Raw genomic sequence first — 20,098 nt, forward strand, 5'->3', positions numbered from 1 at the left:
AACGGGGAGCAGCCTGGCCGGGTGGGGGAGGTTGAGGTCATTGGCGGTCGCTTGTTTTGCATCCCCGCCATTCCCCATAGCTGGGCCGCGGTAGACAAAACACAGCGCGGGCCTGGGGCTGCCCTTTGCCGGCTGAGGGTGGTTGTGGAGAAGTACTCGCCTGGGGCTGGGCTTTTAGGAAGGGAGCTTGTCTCAGAGCTTTTGGATCCAACAGATGTTTCAGGAGGCGTTTGCTGAGGAGATGTGCCTCTTCCTTTCAGCCCCATCTTAAAACCGGTGTGTCTTGGGCTGTGTTTTGTTGCTTATGTGTCTGTCGCGCCACCCCTGGTGCGTGGTGGTGGAAACTCCTGTTTCAGGACAAGCTGGATTTTATGAAGGTTGTATTTAGGCGTGTTCGCTAGGCTGAATGGCAGCTAGGAGGTTCTCACTTTAGTTCAGCCATACCAAGTTATTGTATCGTTTGTAAGTTCAAAATACACCTTCTTATTTAAACAGTGAGGAAGCTGAGACATACTGATGTCACTCAGCTGTCCTTCCTGCTTTCTGCTTTTTTGTTGAGACTCAGATTTTATTTATTTTTTCGGGGGGGGGAGGGGGAACCCACCACCTTACTTTCATGGCTTAATCACTAAGCTACAGTTTTCCCACCTGGAAAACAAATAAGGATACAAATCTATTGTATGAGCTAGTGCCGGAGGTGGCATGAGAGTTAGTAACTCTGTTTCCCTGTTGTGCTTGTGTTGTGGTTTGAGCCAAGTCAGTGGCTTTCTAAACAAATTTCTGACTGCTTGAATGAAAGTGGTTTTCTGATTCCTTTCAAATAGCCATATTATAGAGTTAATGCAGCATGCAAAAATGACCTTTTGCATCTACAGTCTTCTACAGTTGCATATGTTGTGGTTTAGCCCAGCAAGCAGCTAAACACCATGCAGCTGCTCACTCACTTTCCCCTCCCCAGTGGGGTTGGAGAGAGAATCGGCAGAGCAGAAGTGAAAGAACTCATTAGTTGAGGTAATGCAATTTAAGAGTTAAAATAAACCAAACTGAAATAATAATAATTGTAATAAGCATAGGAACAACAATAATAAAGCAATCAAAGTTACACTTAGCTTACAAACAGCAGTTGCTGGCTGTGTGCCAATGAAAATGTGATAAGGGAGAGGTGAACCTCAAGATCTGAATGAGCTAGAACTTGTGGAGACGGCTGCCATCTGAAAGGAGAGCTCGTCCCCAGCAGACTCCTCAAGTTATAGTGAGTGTGATGTTTATGGCATAGACCACATTCTGTTGGTCAGCTTGGATCTGTCCTGGGTCATCTGTCCCAGAACACCTGGGGCTTTTACTTCCCCTCCATCCTCTTGTGCAAAGAGAAGGGGAAAAAAAACCTCAAGCCCCAGAAAACTGTAAACACAGGTACAGGCAAAGACTAAAAAACAGACCTTGAGTTAGTGTCCACAAAGCCCAAAAATATCAGTGTGTTATCATTCCTATTATAAATCCGAAACAAAGTCTCACTAGTTACTATGAGGAAAATAACTCTAGCCCAGTTAAAGCTATAATACCAACTTGCTTTCACTGTATCTAACACTGCAGTTCTCTCAGAAATGCAGCTCTGCCGAACAGAAAATGGAATTCTACGACTCAATCCTAGTAAAACCAGGACAGTAATGAAACCTGTGCTTTCTTTGGTAGACACTCCATGCTGCCCCGTCATGTGCAGAGGCTGGGCAGAGACTGGATCGCCCACTGGAATGGTTCTCAGATATTCACCTTGAACAGCCCCGTTTCCAGCTGTATGAGATGGGCTGGGCACTATCCCTGGCCCTCATTTCCACTTCCTGTTCCAGTTGATTTCTCAGCAAACTGGAGGCTTTCTCCATTTTTTGGGCCTTGGAGACAGTTTCAGAACTCTAATTGGCAGCTCAATAACTTCACGCAAAGTTGCTGCTTTCACCTACCTAACCCCAGTATGAAATCTGAGGGAGAAGAACCACTGACAAAGAAGAGAAGACTCAGTGGCCAGCATGGTGCTTCAACTCCTGAAGAAGAAACAAACTTCTCTAATCAGAAAGAAGCATTTTGTCTTTCTGTAGCACAGTATGAAGAAAAACATAGCAGCAAAAAAGGTAGGACGAGTTATTTTTCCTTATTTATTTGTAATTGCTAAACACATCTGACAAGCTATAAGTAATATTGCCTGCACCTTTAGAGTTACCGTCTTTCTCGGCACCTCTCTCAAGAAAACATCTGTCTTAAAAATGTTACAGTTTGGTAATGCTGTTCAGTCTGGGAACTTGTATATTGTGCTGTCAAACAGTCAGCCAAGACGAGGTTCAGTGCATTTGGGGGTAGAACAGAGTCAATTATGCGAGGGCTTGCCTGGCTGGGGGGCCCTGAGCTTGGTTCAGACAACTCTCTCAGGTGTCTGTTGCCAGATCAGGTCTGTTAACTTGGAAGCTCTTTTAAAGCAAAAAGATGTAGCTAACTTGCTGTAGGGCTGAGCTGGACTGCTAGTTGTATAGCTTCATTCCTTGTGCTGTACCTGAGCTCATAAGCCCTGCTGGACCTGAATTGGCTTCTTCCAAGCCGGTTGAGTTATCTGTGACCTAGATAACTGAGAATTAATGGATTGAGATTTAATGGTGTTTTCTTCTTCTGTGATTGTTTTTACAACTGCATTCTACCACTGGCGTGTTAGCAAGTTTTGTGTCAGACCATGGCTGGCAGAGCAAACAGCAAAGGCACTTATCCAGATAAATACAGTAACAAGTGCAAAGATATCTACCCAACTCGGTAACAGACTTTCATGAAACTTGGAAATGTCTGCTTTGCCTTATTAAAGATACTCAATAAAACATTTGGATGCTATGTAGAATATTGTGGATGTTTACAGTTTTGCCTACTGTGAAACAGAGGAACATAGTCAGAATTGGCCCCTTCTTGCATAAATCACTTTCTTAACGAAATAACCTGGAAGTTTTATAATGACTGAAAGGGCAGATAATGCCATCAGCACCCCATTGGGATTTTTGGACACAAACATCCATAAGGCTTAGAAGCATCATACCCATATTCAGGAGCTGAAGGGCCTTTATTGCTAAGTCCTCTCAACCCCCTTAGCGAGTGCATTTTTACATGCCTTTATCTGAGAGGGTGGTTAGCATTGTGGTCCTTCCTACTTACCTTCTGTTCGCATATTGTAAGGTGTCAGTAATTAAAGATACCTGCAGAGCTATGTGTCCTCTCTCCCACTACAGAAAGAGTACTTAAAGCCTTGCTGTATTCATTGCAAATACTAGATAAAGTCCTGAGTAATGTAAGCACGATGATGAATTTTGCTATGCAAATAGGGCAGATACTAACAGCTGTAGCTGCAGTCTCCCACTAGTTGATAGCACAGATAACTGGACCTTGACATGCTCTCAGATGAGTTGGGACATAGTGGCTGACAGGCATCTTTGTTCATGAGTTTAGTAAGTGGAGAAATACGTATCTGAAACATAATTGGATGCTTAATGATGGGCATATATATTCTTACAAACATTCATATAATGATACTAATAATAAGTATGAAATTAGGAATGGCAGAAAAGCAAAGTAAGCTTTTTCAGAAGTTCTTGGAAATTCTGAGGCTTACTAACTTTCTAATTTCTCAACTTCACTGAGAGAAATCAGGTTCATTATCTGTTTTGGGGCCTGTGTAATGGACCCTGTTGCAGCTTGTCAGGCTGTACACAGGCTAGAGGTGAACCCTTTGTTAGGCATGGAGAGAGAGATCAGCAAGATGCCTATTTGCTGCTCTAAAGGGTGTATCCTAGACTGACATACCCCATCTCCACTGAGGAGGTGGCAACAGACTGGATTTGGCTTACCAGTTTGACAGCCTTTCTACAGGGAGCAGGGTGGTGTAGTCTGACTGTAACGATGTACTTAGAACGTGCCGGTTTTCTAATTTCAAGTCAGTTTGAAATCTAGGACATATAATGGTGGTGTGCTGTGTTTCAGGGTTTGTTTCTGTTTATGGATGCTTATATGAAGTTTATCTTAGAGGGTCTAAATCACTGCTAATCAAATGAGCTTTTAGAATCGCTTCAGTAATTTGAAATAATTAGTTGTTACTAGAATGATTTCTAAGAGCAGGAAGAAGTTATATGGTGTATTACTTAACTTTTTCTGCTTCATATGCTTTTCACAGGAACCGTCAAAAGACACTGGGAGTATTTCTGTCAGCACAGTAAAACAATGAAAATCTTTGAAAATAAAGAAACTGACCAAAGCAATAAAGAAAGTGAGGGAAAATTTGATTTTACAGTCATGTCCTACAATATCCTCTCACAGAATTTGTTAGAAGATAACTCCCACTTGTACAAACACTGCAGGCAACATGTGTTAATCTGGACGTACAGATTTCCCAACATTCTACAGGAAATCAAACAGCTGGATGCAGATGTGAGTAGAAAATGAGCATGTGGATATTTCTTAGGAACTGATAAACTGGAGTATCAAATTCTTGCTGTTCTTCATTTTGATAAGTGGGCTGTCTAGTGAATCCAACTGAGCTTTTGGTTATGTCATGCTTAACAGTAGTTTTGATTTATGCTTACGCAGTTAGTGTATTCTGTGCAATCTGAAATAACAGCAAGGGCAAACTCTACAGTACATACTGCTCATAGTTGGCTTTTTTGTCCATAACTTCCTAGAATGGTCTTTTTGACATGGCTTTGGTGTTCTGTTGATACACTGCAATTTTTAAAATACAATTTCAAAACAACTGTTCTTCACTTAAATCTTTCTCAGTCTGTGCCTAGAGCATGCTTGAGTGCTGCAGATAAGGCACTGAACATAAGAACAGCTATACTTGCATAGGCCAAACGTCCACCTAGTCCAGTGTCATGTTTGTAACAGTAGCTAATGATAGATGCTTAGAGTAGGAGATCAGAGCACCTTTCTCCAGGATAGCCTCAGCTTCTGGGACTGGAGCCTCTCTAATTGTGCCATAAGTCACTTAGTGCAAAGCACACACAAGATTGAATAGTCAGTCATTATTTGCAAATACTCAATTTTGCCTGCCAGGCCTTTGTGGAGGAAAAATAGTATGCATGCACACAGGAGGGTCAAATTAAGGCAATCACAAGAACTGGTATCTTCAGACTTTCAGGTGTGTGACTGACTTCGTATTTGTTTAGGTAGTAGTAACACCAAGTGTCTGTGTATTTGGTGAATAAAAAATCCATTTCTAAAGTTTGGCTAATCCTGTAGAGCCATTTGTTAGACCAGGTAAAGAAGAAGTTACAATCCTTTGGAAAGCAAACTCAAATATTATTTTTTTTTATTGTATGAGAACTTGGGTGATGAAGCTGCTGTGTGGATCTCTGTTTTCTTGAGATTAATGTCCGAAGTTGAGAGAAAGATGCAGCTGTTATCAGTATCCATGTGAGACTGATCTAAAGCATTCTTCTCATGTGTTAATTTCTCTCTGTCTGGTACTCTGCACCATTTGACTGACGAACAATCTTGCTGTTCATCTCTACTGAGACATAACTCTGAACTTCTGCTTATGTCAGAGTCTGAAAAAATACCTTATCTTGTAGGATACTACCTGTTCTTGGTTGACTGGGGGGGGGGGGTTGGGGGTTTGTTTGGTTTTAAGGAAACATTTGTTGTTAATCAGGAACTCAAGTCAGTAAACTTTTTGCTTCAGTTCAGTTCAGGCCAATATAAGTTTAGGTGATGGAATCCAACCTGTTCATGTCAGAAAACGGTACTGAAAAAATCCAAGTAGTTGTATTAGAGAAGCCACAGAAACTGCCCTGTACCATTTGAAAAATGCAGTGTTAGTACACAGGTGGGAAGCTGAAGATTAAAGCCCCTTCAAGCTCTTCCTTTCTTCCTAATAAATTTATATACACCTGTACTTGCGTATCTGTACCAGTGAGATATATTAGTGGGCTTTCTGGGAGCAGCACGGGATAGGACTCTGGTGAGGGTCTGCGTGGTGCTATGAGTGATAACAGACAACTCTCCAGGATGGAAAGGTTGGAGCTGAAGCCAACCCCTCTGGCAGAGAGCAGTTCAGGTCAGGGTGCTTGCTAGAGTCTGCAGAGCCGCATAATGCAGTGCTGGGTAAAGAGGTGATCCCTTGTATTGCCTACACTGAGTCATGAGGAGCAACTGCTCACCGACCCTAGCAGATGCAGGTGCAGAGGAATTTCTTGCTAAAGGACAGAGCTTTAACTGATGCATTGTGTTGAATTGTTACCTTAAAGTGAAGCAGAGATTTCAGAACATTGCTTGAAATTTGGTTCTCCTCTGAGACCTTGAATGAGCTAGCATCAGCTGGGCAAGTGGAGTCTGTTGCTGCAGTTCAGCAAGCAGAGTGCCTATTCATTGGCCCTCAGAAACTCAGTCCTTTGTCACAGTCCTAAGGTGGCTGTAAATCTGTATGTTACTGCCTTGTGCAGGCTCCAGATGCTCAGAACTCTCTTAATTGAGTATTTTGAGGTTGATCTTTGGTTCAGGTTGTCATAATATGGAAACTTGTCCACACAAGTGTTAAATGGAAAGTGTGTCCTTGTCCTCTTCATACCACTGCTCTAGCATTAAGCCCTCTCCTGAACTGCTGAGAATGTATTAGCAGCTCACCATTTTGATTAAATTTAATTTCACATCTGAAAATGTATGTCTGTCTGAGAAAGGGTGGGTGGAATTGAGGCCATCTTCATAATCTTAAGGAGGATTTTCTGTAGGAGGTTGAATCCTTTCGTGGGAATATGGAAGCAAAAATCCTCCGAATTTTTTATTTATACCTCTACAGACTGGCCAACAGACATATGAAAGGGTAATATTTGATATTTGATGTACTTACTAATCTCTTAATTGTCAACTTTTGCCTTAGGTACTCTGCTTACAAGAAGTCCAAGAAGACCATTATAGAACAGAGATCAAGTCAAGTTTGGAATCCCTGGGTATGATGAAAGTCTTATGACCAATACATTGCCTTCTCCCCCATGCCAGTACTATTTTTCTCAAAAAACAAAACAAAACAAAAAAAAAACAACCCTCTTGGACTGTAGAATCAAGTCTCCTGCCATCACATACAACAACGCTGTGTACCTCCATTTAGAAATACATCAGGTGCTCTCTTGAAACTTCCTTAGTGCTTTCTACCAGTATTCCTGTTGGATAGCTTTTCTAGGGTATGTTTTTTTTCTGGCTTGAAACCTTCCAAATATCAGCACTAAATTTTATCCGTAGCCAATTCATATTCATTTTTTTTATACTAGTACTGTCAGTCAGCCTCAGTAGCACTGCCTTATCACTCTCCAGTGTGAATTTGTGGCAAGGAACATGCTGCTAGGGGTGTGATTCTATGGTGGTTTAAACTGATCTAAATTTTTTGTGCTTTACACCTTCCTCCAGTCCCACAGCCCTGTTCTCTTCCTCGCTCTGGTACTTGTCTGATGCCAGGAGGAGACAGTTCACGGAACAGCACAGGACTGATACTTTTTTGTTTCTTGGTTAGTTGGTGATAGTCTAGCTCCCAGAATTGAGTGTAAAGAAGATAATGGCAATATGGCTTTACATCCTTGAAATTGGAAACAACATGGTAAAGGCAGCCTTGTGTGGGCAACTGAGCTTCCTGCTGCCATGCTTGAGGATCTGGAGCTCACTGAACTTTTTCCTCTTCCCCTCCGTAGCTCTCAGATACATGTCCTGCCCCTTCTCATGGGCTTGTTCTGGCACTCCTTAGACCTATATCCTGGTGAAATCTGCACTCCAGCAGAATACTACCTAGACTAATTTTGTATTCCTGGATTATTTTTCTGTTGGCTTACTGAGTTAACAGGAAGTGCCACAAGTGGCAGGAGCACGTGGCCTGGAGCTGGGAGAGAGCAGTGGGAATCCCTTGTTCCAGCACTGGTGTGAGCTTAGAGGTCGATTCACTCCGCTTCATAGGGCTGTACTTCATGAATCCATATAGCACGGGCTGGACAGGGAAGCATCTTACAATGGCAAAAACTAGATATTGTTTCAAGAAGGTTAGTTTTTTCTTAGATAAGGTGTCGTTAAAATCTGAATTTCACCTCTGCATGCTTGTTTGAATGCTGATGCTGTCCTTTGGTAAATGTCTCAGTTTCCCTGTTGACAGCTTCCTGCTAACTGAATAATTACATAATTGTGTAAATATGTTTGAGAACTTTTATTCTACGAGTCATTTTAGACAGTGATTTATTACTTCAGTCATTATTGCTTTTGATTGTAATGTTTCACTGCTATTATTCCTAAACCATTGTTTAGGAAAAAACATCCAGGAAAAACTTTAATACCTAAGTCTACTTTTATGTGACCTGTAGGGGGGTTTTTTTCTAATGTTTTGGTTAGGGTTTTTTTTCCACATGAGGAAAGAAGAACATGCCGGGTATCTTAAAGAATGTAGATGCTTACACCATAAAAGATATTAGACTGTGTTCCCTGTAGTATCTAAACTGAAGCTACACAGGACAGAAAGCCTCTTGTGTTCACTTCTCTATGTGAACTTCACAGAGTTTGTTGACTGTTACGTGACAAAAACAGTGTGAGGCTTTTTTAATTTAAAAAAAAATCTCCCTATATAATGGTATTTTATATTTTTAATTGTCTTTCTTGCAGGGTATCACTGTGAGTATAAAATGAGGACAGGGAGAAAACCTGATGGCTGTGCTATCTGCTTCAAAGCTTCCAAATTTAGCCTGATCTCATCAAACCCCGTGGAGTTTTTTCGCCATGATATTCCGCTCTTGGACAGGGACAACGTTGGACTGGTGTTGCTTTTGCAGCCTAGATTTCACTGTAAAACTAATGCTGCAATCTGTATAGCCAATACACATCTGCTGTATAACCCAAGGCGAGGAGACATCAAACTGACCCAACTTGCAATGCTCCTGGCAGAGATTGCTAGTGTTGCTCCTCAGAAAGATGGTACCTTCTGCCCAATTATCCTCTGTGGTGACTTCAATTCTGTTCCTGGTTCTCCATTGTACAGATTTATAAAGGAAGGAAAGTTAAATTATGAAGGACTTGCAATAGGGAAGGTAGGCTGTGCTCTTCACTTCCCACAAAAAAAAAGTTGATACTAATTGAAGAGAAATACTTAATTGAGTGGTTCTACTGTGCCACAGCTGGGCTTGTGATTATTTAAGTTGCAGTATCCACCTTAGTGCCCTTTACATAGTCTGCAAAGAGGAAGGTACTGTGGGGTTACTAAAATAACCTTGGGTATATTCGCTGTGCCTTACAGAATACTGTACCTGCTTCTAGCATTCTGAAATTAAGAATTTGCAAATTAATTGTTCTTGAAAGGTAGTTATCCACAGGAGGATTGTATCACTGTGTTCAAGCGTTCCAGTCTTTAAGTAGGATGAAATAACTACTTAATCAAATACCTACTATGTACTCTTTGGAAAGATGACTCTTACTTTAAATGCCTTAGATTTTTTTTTTTGCTTAAAACTTTAAACTTTACAAATGTCCAGTCATTTCAGATGTGGTTGGTTTTTTTTGTGTGTGTGGTTTTTTTTAAAATCAGATTTCTTCTGAAAAAAAAGCTTATGCTGTATTTCTTAGGTCTCTGGACAAGAACAGTTTCCAAGGGGACAGAGAATCTTATCTATTCCAATTTGGCCAAAAAAATTAGGTATTTCGCAAAACTGTGTATATGAAACAAAGCAACAACAAAAAGAAGAAAATGCAGGTCAGTTTGTGGATTGATGAATTTTGTGGTCCTTTGAAAATACCATTCAGGCAGCACTGAAAAACAGATGTTCTGCTACGGGGGTGGGAGGGTGTGGAACAGTGAGTCTTAAGCTTGTGAAACTTCCTTGTTGGGCTCCTCAGAGTATGAAGTTATTTGTTCACATAAGCATTTGCAAATTTGAATCTTCAGAAGGTAATAGTTAGAAATTGCCATTCAGGAGCTGGTGGGTAACATTTAAACTACTGTTTGCGTTGTGAAAGCTACTTGTGCTGTGACTGGAAAAAGAGATGGAGGAATGCAGCGCATGTATGTAGCATGAACCTATGTTCTGCTTCAGTTTATGTGCAGGCACATTATGGAACAACAGGGGAAAAGCAAGTGATTCCTAGCTGAGTATTATTACATCTTTCATCCACCATTTTTTTTCTTTGACAGACAAAAATACTATTTTAAATGAATGGGACATAGTTTGAAAGAGCCTTTGGATGGGATCTTGCTAATGGAACAAAAGAATTTAATCCAGCTTTGTGAATTGAATCTTGCATGCTGCAAAAAAAAATAAGTGTACTTACAGATACTTTTTTTTTGTAGCTTTTCTTTTCTGTAGCTCTTCAGCACTGGTCTTGCCTACTTCCTATTTTTAAGTGTAAATTGGATGTATTTTTATTTTGCAGGAGAAAAATTGGAAGCAGCAAAGCTGGACAACACTCAGGAGATCGTAATAGCATCTGAAAAGTATGTGTTGGGGGGAGAAAATGAAAACCCTTGGCTGTTTCCTAGCTTTGGAGGTTGTTTTGTTTCTAGATCAAACTTTTGATCTGATTCCAGATGTGGGTACAAGATGCTCACCCAGCCCAGTTTGCCCATCTGGCAAAAAAATCATAGTCCATTTAAACATGAGAAGGCTGATCAGACAGCAAAAGACTGGAACTGGAAACAATTAAGGAGTGTGTGTTCTTGTGGGAGCTTGCAGATTTTTAGAGGGTACTTTCTGTCTGCTTACTAAAAGAATGTTTTAGACGTTTCCAGTCACTTCCTGACATAAGCAAGGCATCTTGCCCTGTAGTGATATCTTAGGAAAGCCATGAACTTCAGTTGCAGAAATCATGTTTTTAAGAGGAAAGGAAAAAAACCTGACAAAGCCCTCAGTGTTGTCCAGCCTCTTAAATGTTGGTACTTCTTTCCCTTTTTACTCTTTTTGAGATAATGGCTTATGAATGCTAACAAAATCTTATAATACAATGTGAAGTTGGGATGAAGGAGGGAGAGAAACTGGAAAGATCCTAAAAACCTTCCTTGTCAGGAGTTCTGTGGGAGAGTTTTAAGTTCTTTGAGTCCCAGAAATTCAGGGTATTATGGATTTGGTACTATAACTTTGAAAACATTTGCTTGTTAAACTGAAGGAAGAAGCACCACTAGACTGCTGAGAAGGAAAATGTAACTGCTTTTTGAAAGGAAAAATATATTTGCAGGTGGTAAAGTCATATAAAGTAAGGCACAGAAGAGCGAAATTGCCCTAACTGTATGTGTGATGTCAGGCTCCAAGTCAGCCATTTCTCCTCAGAAATGATATCTTGGTATCACTGCAGATAGTTACATTAACACATTTGGTGACTCTTGGTGATCAAAAAGCTAAGTAATGGCATTTCTGAGAAAAGAAGTAGGTGACAAGACAGGAAGACCTATTATGTGGTGTAAATCCATGACATGCCACATGTTGAACACTGCAGAATTTTTTGCTTCATTTTAAAAAGAATGTCATGTGACATGAGCAGAAATGACACTTCTGCTGTGTTGTATCAACTGGCACATTTGTCTGGCTCTTCTCTAAATCAGGCAGGTGACATGCTGGGTTGTTGGTTTTTTTAATTGCTTAGTTTTTAACCAGAACACATTGTACCTGAGGTTTAACATGCAGCCATGCAAGGTGAGGCAGGTACAGCTGAGGGATGGATGATCTGCAGAGCTGATGGGAGCAAGTGCCTGAGAGAGAGGAGTTCTTTTGCTGAAAAGTACAGTTTTGCAGTTTTCTGTCAAGATTGGAAAAACAGGCAAGACAAGATGGGCTGAACTGAAGAGGAACAGACTGACGGATGATGGGGAGAGGCAAAATGGAAGCCTGAGCGGAGGAAAGGAGGTTAGGTGTAGCCTAACTTGAAAGCACTTGATAGCTTTAAAGGAGAGAAAGACCTCTAAAATCTTAATTTCTCTGCATGCTGATGGGCCTGGTTTGGTAAATTCATAATCTGGTGCTTTCATGTAAGCTGCTCTCGTGGACACTTCTACCCATGTGTCAGGGAGAGATTGCTGAAATCTTACAAAGTCTAGATGGAGATGAAAGCTATGTATATTTAAAGTGTCAGTTAAGCCAGTTCTGATGGGCTCTTTAGTATCTGCCTTTTACTTGAAAAAGCTGCCTGCGTTTTGCCTTCAGAGGTTTGGGCCACTAACACAAAAAGCTATGGGATTGACTGCATGAGAGAAACGCTGGCTTGTATATCCAGTTAATCGATTTTGTTTGTAACCAGAACTGCTGGGTATTTCTTCATTGCTTATTCTTTCTAGGAAAGACAAGAAAATAAATTTTTTTTTCTTTGATTCCTGTTTAGGTTGTCTTCAAAATTGCAGCACCATTTAAAGTTGTCGTCAGCCTATTCTCATTACTTCCCTGAAACTGGGATACCAGAGGTAACAACTTGTCACTCCCGAAGTGCTGTCACTGTGGATTATATTTTTTATTCTGCAGCAAACAATAATACTGCTACCCAGCCAGGTAAAGAAACCAACTTTTAATTCTTTTTCACAAATGCTAAATGGGACCATTAGGATGTTGTCCTAAGGGAAACACAGTGATAATTTAATCCATATGAAGTATTTTGGAGGTTCATAGTGGTGCTTTGAATGTCAGTTGTTATCTGAGAAACATGACTGGCCTTGTCGGCTTGCCACAGCTGGGCAAACTTTTTCACCTCACTGAACATGCCTGTGGTTGCCATCTCAGCAGGGAGACAAGAGCTGAGGCTACAGAAAAGCAGCCATTTAAGAGCACTTGAGAAATAATTGCTGCCGGTAACTCATGCAGGATTGCGGTCATTTAATCAACAGAATGGTGAATGGCAGTTTATGATGTGCATTAAAACTGATAAATGGGCTGTTTCTAAGAATGTTACTTTTCAGGTAGTCTTGATGTAACGTCTGTCAAGTAAGTGGCTTCTGTGGCCTTTGCTTGCACATGTCCAGTTGTCACTCTTGATTGCAGTTGCAGCTAAAACTCACCAGATGGTGCAAGAAAGACACGGTACCTCTGCGGGTGTATTTTTTGATGGGTAACACAGTGTTAGCCTTTACTGCAGTTGTGCTCTTACCATAGATACTTCCAAGCAGTGCACTTTCCGTGTCATCATTATTTCTGTGTTTTATGCCATTGTCGAAGGCCATTACACAGTGCAGTGCTATCAGAGAAATGGCTCTGCAGAGCTCAGACGAAGAAACCTGGATTCCACTGCTGTTCTGCTGTAGATTGTAACTGATTTTTATAAATTAACATTGTTTTCAGTATGTGAAATGAAAATACCACCTTCATCTCTCCTACCTTGAGACTTGATTGTTAAAATTCATTGAGTCAATGCACTAAAGTCTTGCTTGTCATAACATGCTCAGTAAATGTTGTCTTAATGGAAAATTTCAAATACAAAAGATTCACAAGATGGAAATAAAAGTTTTGACTGAAAAACTAGGATATGAGAAGGATCTAAATGACTTCTGAATGCTGAGTGATTTAATGGAGTGCTGTATGATTTGAGAGTGCATCCCCGTGCAAAATTTAATCCTAATTCACCTGTCTGTATATTTTGTTGCGCCATTGTTGCCCCAGCAGAGCTACAGCACCTTTTTGTTTCTGCACTTGTCTTACAAATAGATTCCTCACCCCGTATCAGAGCACAGAATGGCAACTGAATTCTCCCAAGTAGTTTAAACAGGTGTAGTTTTTATTCATTAGTTCTTAAAAACAAAGCAATAGTCTGGATTTTCAGTTTTCTGATGATCTAGTCCTCTGTATTAAAAGCTGTCCAAGGCTGAACAAGTGAGTATTAAATGCAGCCTAGGCTGACTGATTGCTTTTTTCCCATTTAAAGGGGTTGTCTGAGGTGTTTTTTTGAAAGTTTTTATGTCTGCGTTGTGCTTAGCCAAGCATTTGCTTTGGTATTCAGGATTTGCTGTGTTCAGTATGTACTGGAGTCTTGCAGGATGCAGTTTTGCTAACAAATCACTGCATGTAGACCAAGCTCTCTGTAGCACCAAACTGCTCCTTTGTAGACATGCAGGAGCTGGGCAAAAGGATAAACATGGCTCAAGAGCTGGGCAGATGCGTGCTGGAGCTACTGAGACATCTTTGCAGTAAAAAAAGCTTTTCTTCAGCACAGCAGTAAACAGCTGCTGGGTTGTTGAACTGGAAAGCTGGCAGATGGCAAAGGAGCGGAGCTGTTGAACTAGCCAAGGAGTTTAACAGTTGCTGGATAATCCTTTAAAATATGCCACTGGAAAGCCAGTACCAGGTTCAGCCAGGAAGTTCTGAAATTGCTGATCACATTCATACAGGAAAGTATTTTTGTCCAAGTTACAGCTGCCGTTTGTGCTGGTCCTGAATGTGCTCAACCTGCTCAGAATCATCTCTGTGCTCTGAAGGCAATAGCGAGGGTGGCTGAATAGTCATCTCGCTCAAGAAGGCTAAAAGTTTGACACATCATTGAAAGATCTCATTCTCAATGGAATTTCTTGAGTTGGAAAAAGCTTGTTACTCTCTGCTGATGGTTTTCTGGGGGTTTGTTTGTTTGTGTTAATAAGGACAAAAATATTTTAAATATAGTGTAATAGCAAGACTGTGAGGCCTCTTCCATGAGTAATGTGGTGTTTCTTGAGGGAGGGGGGATTTTTTAGTAGTGGTTTTTGTTTGGGGTTTTTTTGTTTTCGGGTTTTATTGTCCTTGGGTTCTTTATTTTGGTTTGTTTGGGTTTTTTTGTTTTGTTTTAGGCGATTATAGGAATAGGTAGCAGGAATTAATGAAGGAAGATCTCTTTCTTATGATGAACAGTTAGGAAGGGAAATGCCAGAAGTCTTTTATCTTTGTGAGCAAGAGTTCCTGTATGACTTGCCTGCTAGAGAACTGTGTACCTGAGGATGCAGAAATAGTATTATGTGAACCAGTAACTCTCAAAAGATGCTGAATTTTGCGAGTGTGAGCTCTGTTTAGCAATGCTGTTGTGCTAGAATATAGGACTGGATTGTGAGGCTTTTTCAGGGGAGTTACAATGAACAAATCAATCCCTTTCCCTTTTCACCTCAATTTATCCCTCCACAGAATGGAGAGGGTAGTGTCTTTCTGAGTACTTTGAGCTCATATATTGTAAGTTCTACTGAGAGAGTAATAGTACACAAGAAGAATTTCTGAACTGCCTTATTGTTGATTTTTGCATGGAACAATCATTACTTCAGATCACTTCTGCCATAAGGTTTTCTTCCTTTTCCATATTCTCTTGTGTGATCTAGTCTAGGTGATCCTGCTCTGGCAGAGGGGGTTGGCCTAGATGATCTCCAGAGGTCCTTTCCAACCTCTAATATTCTGTGATTCTGTGATATGTATGAATGTGGGATTTTTAGCCCATGCTGATGAACATTTCCACTTTTTTGTTTATTTGGGTTTTTTTGTTTTGTTTTGTTTTACTAGGAGCAGAGGATTCTTTTCATGGAGGTCTGAAACTTCTTGGCAGGCTGGCACTTCTAACGGAGAAAGATCTTTGGACTGTGAATGGTCTTCCCAATGAACACAACTCTTCTGACCACCTGCCATTGTTAGCACAGTTCAGGCTTATTGAACGGTAATATCCAAAGGACTTTTTGTGTAGGTAAAGTTACCTTCACCTTCTCTTTTCACATGGTTATTTTTTTTAAAAGGTTAATTCAAGCACTGCTGGTCCGGTTTAAATAAGTTTGCATGCATGCTGATTTGTTAGTGCTGTGTAAAGTAGACTTTTTAAAGAGACTTTTTAAAAATGTTTAAGTTACTTTATTAAGTCTTTAAAGGCAAAAAAGAAAAGATTTTTACATTAGCTTCCTGTTTGATAATGGAGAACATCTGTGCCAGTCTGAATGGCATTATTTTTCACTGAGATGCTGTAAATGGTTTTCATTGTAAGTCATAGTAAAAATGATTATTCTCTGAGAACTGTGTGCTTCTTCAGGTAAAGGGGAGTGAGTTTTTGTGCATGCCACGCTTGAGAATGAGCTGAAAGTCATGTTATACTACAGAGCTGCTCTGTGGACACCTCCATCTAAACACTTCTACAAAGGGATTTCCTCAGTTAACTAAAATGTAGTCAGTGCAGATGCGCAAGATTTGACTTCCAAAGGAAGAAGCTAGCTTTTGCAGTAAGGCAGATATTGATGTTCTAAAAAGTTACTACTTTAACTTCTAAAAGCTTAAATATAGGTAGCATTCATTGGAATCTTTTTTAAAGTATCTGAAATAAAACCAAGTTTAATGAGCTTGAAAACTTACGGGAAACTTAATTGATCTACTATAGGAAAAAAAAAGTCAGTCCTCGACATCTTGAGGTTTCATTTATATTGAACAACTGGGGAAAGCTGTTTTTCCATTTAGTTATTAAAAGTGTCAAGTTTTATATTGAAGTGACAGATGCTGAGGTATTAAGTGATCAAGACTTCATATTTACTATCATAATGCACAACAGTTACTCTGCAAAATACGACTTACAGAAGAGAAAAATGTGGTTAAACTACATATGGATACATATGGGAAACTGGCTTAAAAGTAATGCTTAGAGAATTGTCTGTCAGTACTGGAAAACCTGCAGTCGTGTTCCTGAAATCACATTCAGGTGCATATGTCTCCCAGAAATGCTTGCTTGTTCTTCTCCAACCTAATTTTTGGAATTTTCATCTGGCTTTCCTTTTCCTGACTGCAGAATTACAACTGCAATTACCTCATGCTTTGAGAATAACACGGTAAGTACAGTGGAAGCAGTCACAAAACCAGTTGACTCGGAAAAGGTATTTTGGTGTTACATTGAAAAATACAACTACCTCTCAAAACATTAAGCTGAAATTGCTTGGAATTTGGAAGGGAGCTGGTTTTCACATAAGCATGACTGAGGAGCTTTCCTCCATTTGTTGTGTAGTGACTTTTTTTTTTTTTTTAAAATGGCCTCATCCTTCAAGGTGGTAAAGATGTCCTTCTGAAAAACATATTCCACTTCCCTGGTAACCACATGATACCATTAAGGCAGTAAAATGTATTTGTTCTACTTCATTAGTGTGTTATTATTAAAGGACTAGAATAATTTGCTTTCCTTTATGAAAGGGAAAACTGCCCCTCAAGTGTCTTCCCTCATTTTGATGGGGAAAGAGACAAGGTACTACTGAAAGACAAATGCAGAAGCTGCTTGTCATTATGCAGTCATTAGTGGCGCCAGGTCATGAGCGTTTATTGTTCAATAATAATGTATTTTCAGGGTTTAGAGACTTGCTTCAGGCTTTCTTTGTATAACATATTAATGGTTAGCTGTAGGGCTGTATGTTCAGGGGTTTGGTTGTACAATAATAAGGTAGGTAAGAATCTTAAAAAAAAAATGATGCTAGAACTACTTAGGTTTTTTTCTAGAAGAAAAACCTGGACAGGACAGAAAAATAACCCTAAGTCATTTAAAAAAAAAGACTAACAAGATATTTTATTGAAGCTTCATGCTGTGCATAAACATACAAGTGATTTAAAAAGTCATGCATGTTTTCTACACTATTTGACCAGTTTGCAGTAAGTTAGAACAGTCACTAGAACCACACTTAAGACAAATGCCATCATAAGCAACTTTCAAGAGAATATTTCAGCTGAACTTCAAAACAAGAATCAAAAGCAATTTGTCACACACGTCTACAGCACTAAAAGTTTCAGTATAAGTTAAAGGTTAAGACAAAATAACTCAATTTGTGTTGGACAAAGGTAAAACCTATATACTAACCACCATTACTTGATCTGAAGTAAATGATGGTTTCATGGGGAAAAAAAAAACCTGGCAACGTATCTGATAAACTTGTGCTACAGGATACAGCTGATCAGTAAGTTTTTCACATCATTTTACCCTTGAGAGATCTCAGGAATACATAAAAAAATTGTTTAGGTCACAAGACATTGGGCAGCACCAAGTTTAAAACAAACTCTGCAGCTGATGTAAAATTACACCAGAATTTCTACCAAAAGAGTATTTCCCTTTCTTCAAGTTCACTTCTGAACCAGAAATAATTCCTATTGTGAACACAGGAGTGGAGAAGCTTGCAGAAAGAAGGATGGGAAAGGCCTCCCAGTAATTGATATGGTAGTCTTGTATAAAGTAGTATAATACATTTGGGAAGTCTTCTTTCTAGACCTTCTGAAGTCTGAGTAGTTGAAAGCCTTTTACTGTTTGGAGGAGGTTTGCTGGGTCTTGGTGTTGTCTTCCTGTAGTAGGCAGGTGAGACTCATTGACTTTTTTTGAGCGATAAGGTCTATGTACAAGAGATCATCTCCTTCTGTAGTCATTCAGTTGCTGGCTGATGGAAGTGTTATAGGAGCTCAAATTGCTTAAATCATCTGATGAGTATTATTGAAACTATATTACAGTGTCCTGTCTTTGTCAAGATCCCAAAAAAGCAAGTGCCCAGGAGGGGAGGTACACGAGGCTGATGGCAGTATCATCTATACGCACAGCACAAAGGGTAGAGGCTGGACTTGTACAATAATCCAGTTTCTGTTTAGGCACCAAATTAAATATTTACAGGAATGCAGCACTAATGCAAACAGTGAACCCCAATGAAAGTCTTGCCATGTCACTTGAGAACACTGTTGTCCGTCACAGGTCCTTAGCTAAGTCTTAGAGCAAAAGGACTGAGTAGGGAGGAAGCAGACCAGCTTGATTTTCAGCTATTTCAGACATAATTTAATTTATTGCTGAAGTTGTTCCACTACAAGCTTCCTTATTCAGGGCTGACTAAGCTGTTGTTACTACAATACTTACAGGAAAAACTCCCTACAGCAGCACGGTGGAAGGTTAACAGCTTCAGCCTGCAATGTCCTATCTTAATATAAGATGTCAAGGCATCACCATCTGAGACTGCTCAGCCTTTCAAAGGGAAGGTTCAAATTAACATGTTGAAAGAAAAACCATATAGACTCAGGTTAGGAATTCTGACTTTTTTTCCATTATTCCAAGAACATACATAAGAAACAAACCGACTAGTGTAGATGAACACTTGTCTCTACAAAACAGCAATCTCTACAGTTTGTGCTTCAGCAGTGTAGTCCAGAAAGACTAAAAGCTTGTGACAAAGTATAAAAAAACTCTGAAAGTTTAAAAATTCATTATTCATCAATTATCATCGTTTAAAAAAACAAAACCTCCTATTTTGCCTAATAAGATGTCAGTGTTTAAGAATACACTTGCATATTACTATTATTTACCATCTTTCAGCAACATGCACAAAGTAATAATACAGGTGGCAGTAAAACATCCAGTGCTGTTTTAATACTACCAAAAATGCTGGGAAACAGTACAAATTAGTTACAAAACAATACTGACAGTTTTGCATATCTGTTAAGTTTAGTGAGGTAATGTTGATACTTTAAAAACTCACACCATTTCTGCATTGCTTGGTTTTATTGCTGAATTAAATATTAATACTGAATATGATTTTTTACACTGTGCTGCACCCCAGCACATCTTAACACCAAGAATATGATTTCTTCGTTATCCTAATGGTACTACCCTGCACAATGCCCAAATTCAATTAATCTTGTACAGGGAAGTTATATTTGAAGAAACTCTCACACCACTGGAGTCACCTGCTACATGATGGAGGTAAAAAAACCTTACATCCTGATAAACAGAACTTTAGGCTCTCTTCACTGATACTTTTTCTGTAGATTGAAAGAAAGTAAACACTGCCACCAAAAAAAAAATTTCCCTTCTATTTTCTAGATAAAACTTTTTTCTTATAGGAGTCCACACGTTAACAAATAGTCCCATTCCTTTTTCCTTTCAATGGAGTGTGGGTAAAGTGCAGCAGGAAGCACCAGGGACGCCCTCTGTCCGGCATATGGCTTGGTCAGATGCGGAGCTGATAGCCAACCTCGTTGAGTGTGGCCAGGTCTCCCTTCTTGTCCACCACTGCAGGCCTGCGACCAAAGGAGGGAAGAGAGCGCTGCTCACCAGCGATCCCACACAGCTGTGCAGGAGGGGAGAGCAGCTGTCAAACTAGAAATGGTTTACTGAAATAGGACTGACTGGATCTAATTTTCCCATGGTCAGCATGATCCTG

General features: G+C 39.9%; 2 protein-coding genes across 3 annotated transcripts in view; one reads left to right on the top strand and one right to left on the bottom strand.

Moving 5' to 3' along the window:
* Window positions 1–1,699: 1,699 nt before the first annotated feature.
* On the top strand, window positions 1,700–15,949 carry ANGEL2 (angel homolog 2 (Drosophila)). 2 transcript variants are annotated; one of them, XM_010185599.1, is made up of 8 exons: window positions 1,700–2,126; window positions 4,196–4,449; window positions 6,896–6,965; window positions 8,650–9,071; window positions 9,604–9,730; window positions 10,408–10,468; window positions 12,343–12,506; window positions 15,459–15,949. In XM_010185599.1, the coding sequence occupies exons 1-8, from the start codon at window positions 1,700–1,702 to the stop codon at window positions 15,611–15,613; spliced, it is 1,680 nt and encodes a 559-aa protein (XP_010183901.1). In that variant the 3' UTR covers window positions 15,614–15,949. The 2 variants fall into 2 exon arrangements, with proteins under 2 accessions (XP_010183901.1, XP_010183902.1); XM_010185600.1 differs by having other exon boundaries at window positions 1,904–2,018.
* Window positions 15,950–19,885: 3,936 nt separating this feature from the next.
* VASH2 (vasohibin 2) overlaps window positions 19,886–20,098 on the bottom strand; it is a gene marked incomplete at its 5' end in the record, with an annotated part of 7,403 nt that continues 7,190 nt past the window's right edge. The window contains one exon of the mRNA XM_010185601.1: window positions 19,886–19,955. Within this exon, the coding sequence (XP_010183903.1) occupies window positions 19,886–19,955 (70 nt within the window). The remainder of the gene's footprint in view (window positions 19,956–20,098) is intronic.

The sequence above is a fragment of the Mesitornis unicolor genome, unplaced genomic scaffold (genome assembly GCF_000695765.1).
Source record: "Mesitornis unicolor isolate BGI_N332 unplaced genomic scaffold, ASM69576v1 scaffold24065, whole genome shotgun sequence".
NCBI lineage: Eukaryota > Metazoa > Chordata > Aves > Mesitornithiformes > Mesitornithidae > Mesitornis > Mesitornis unicolor.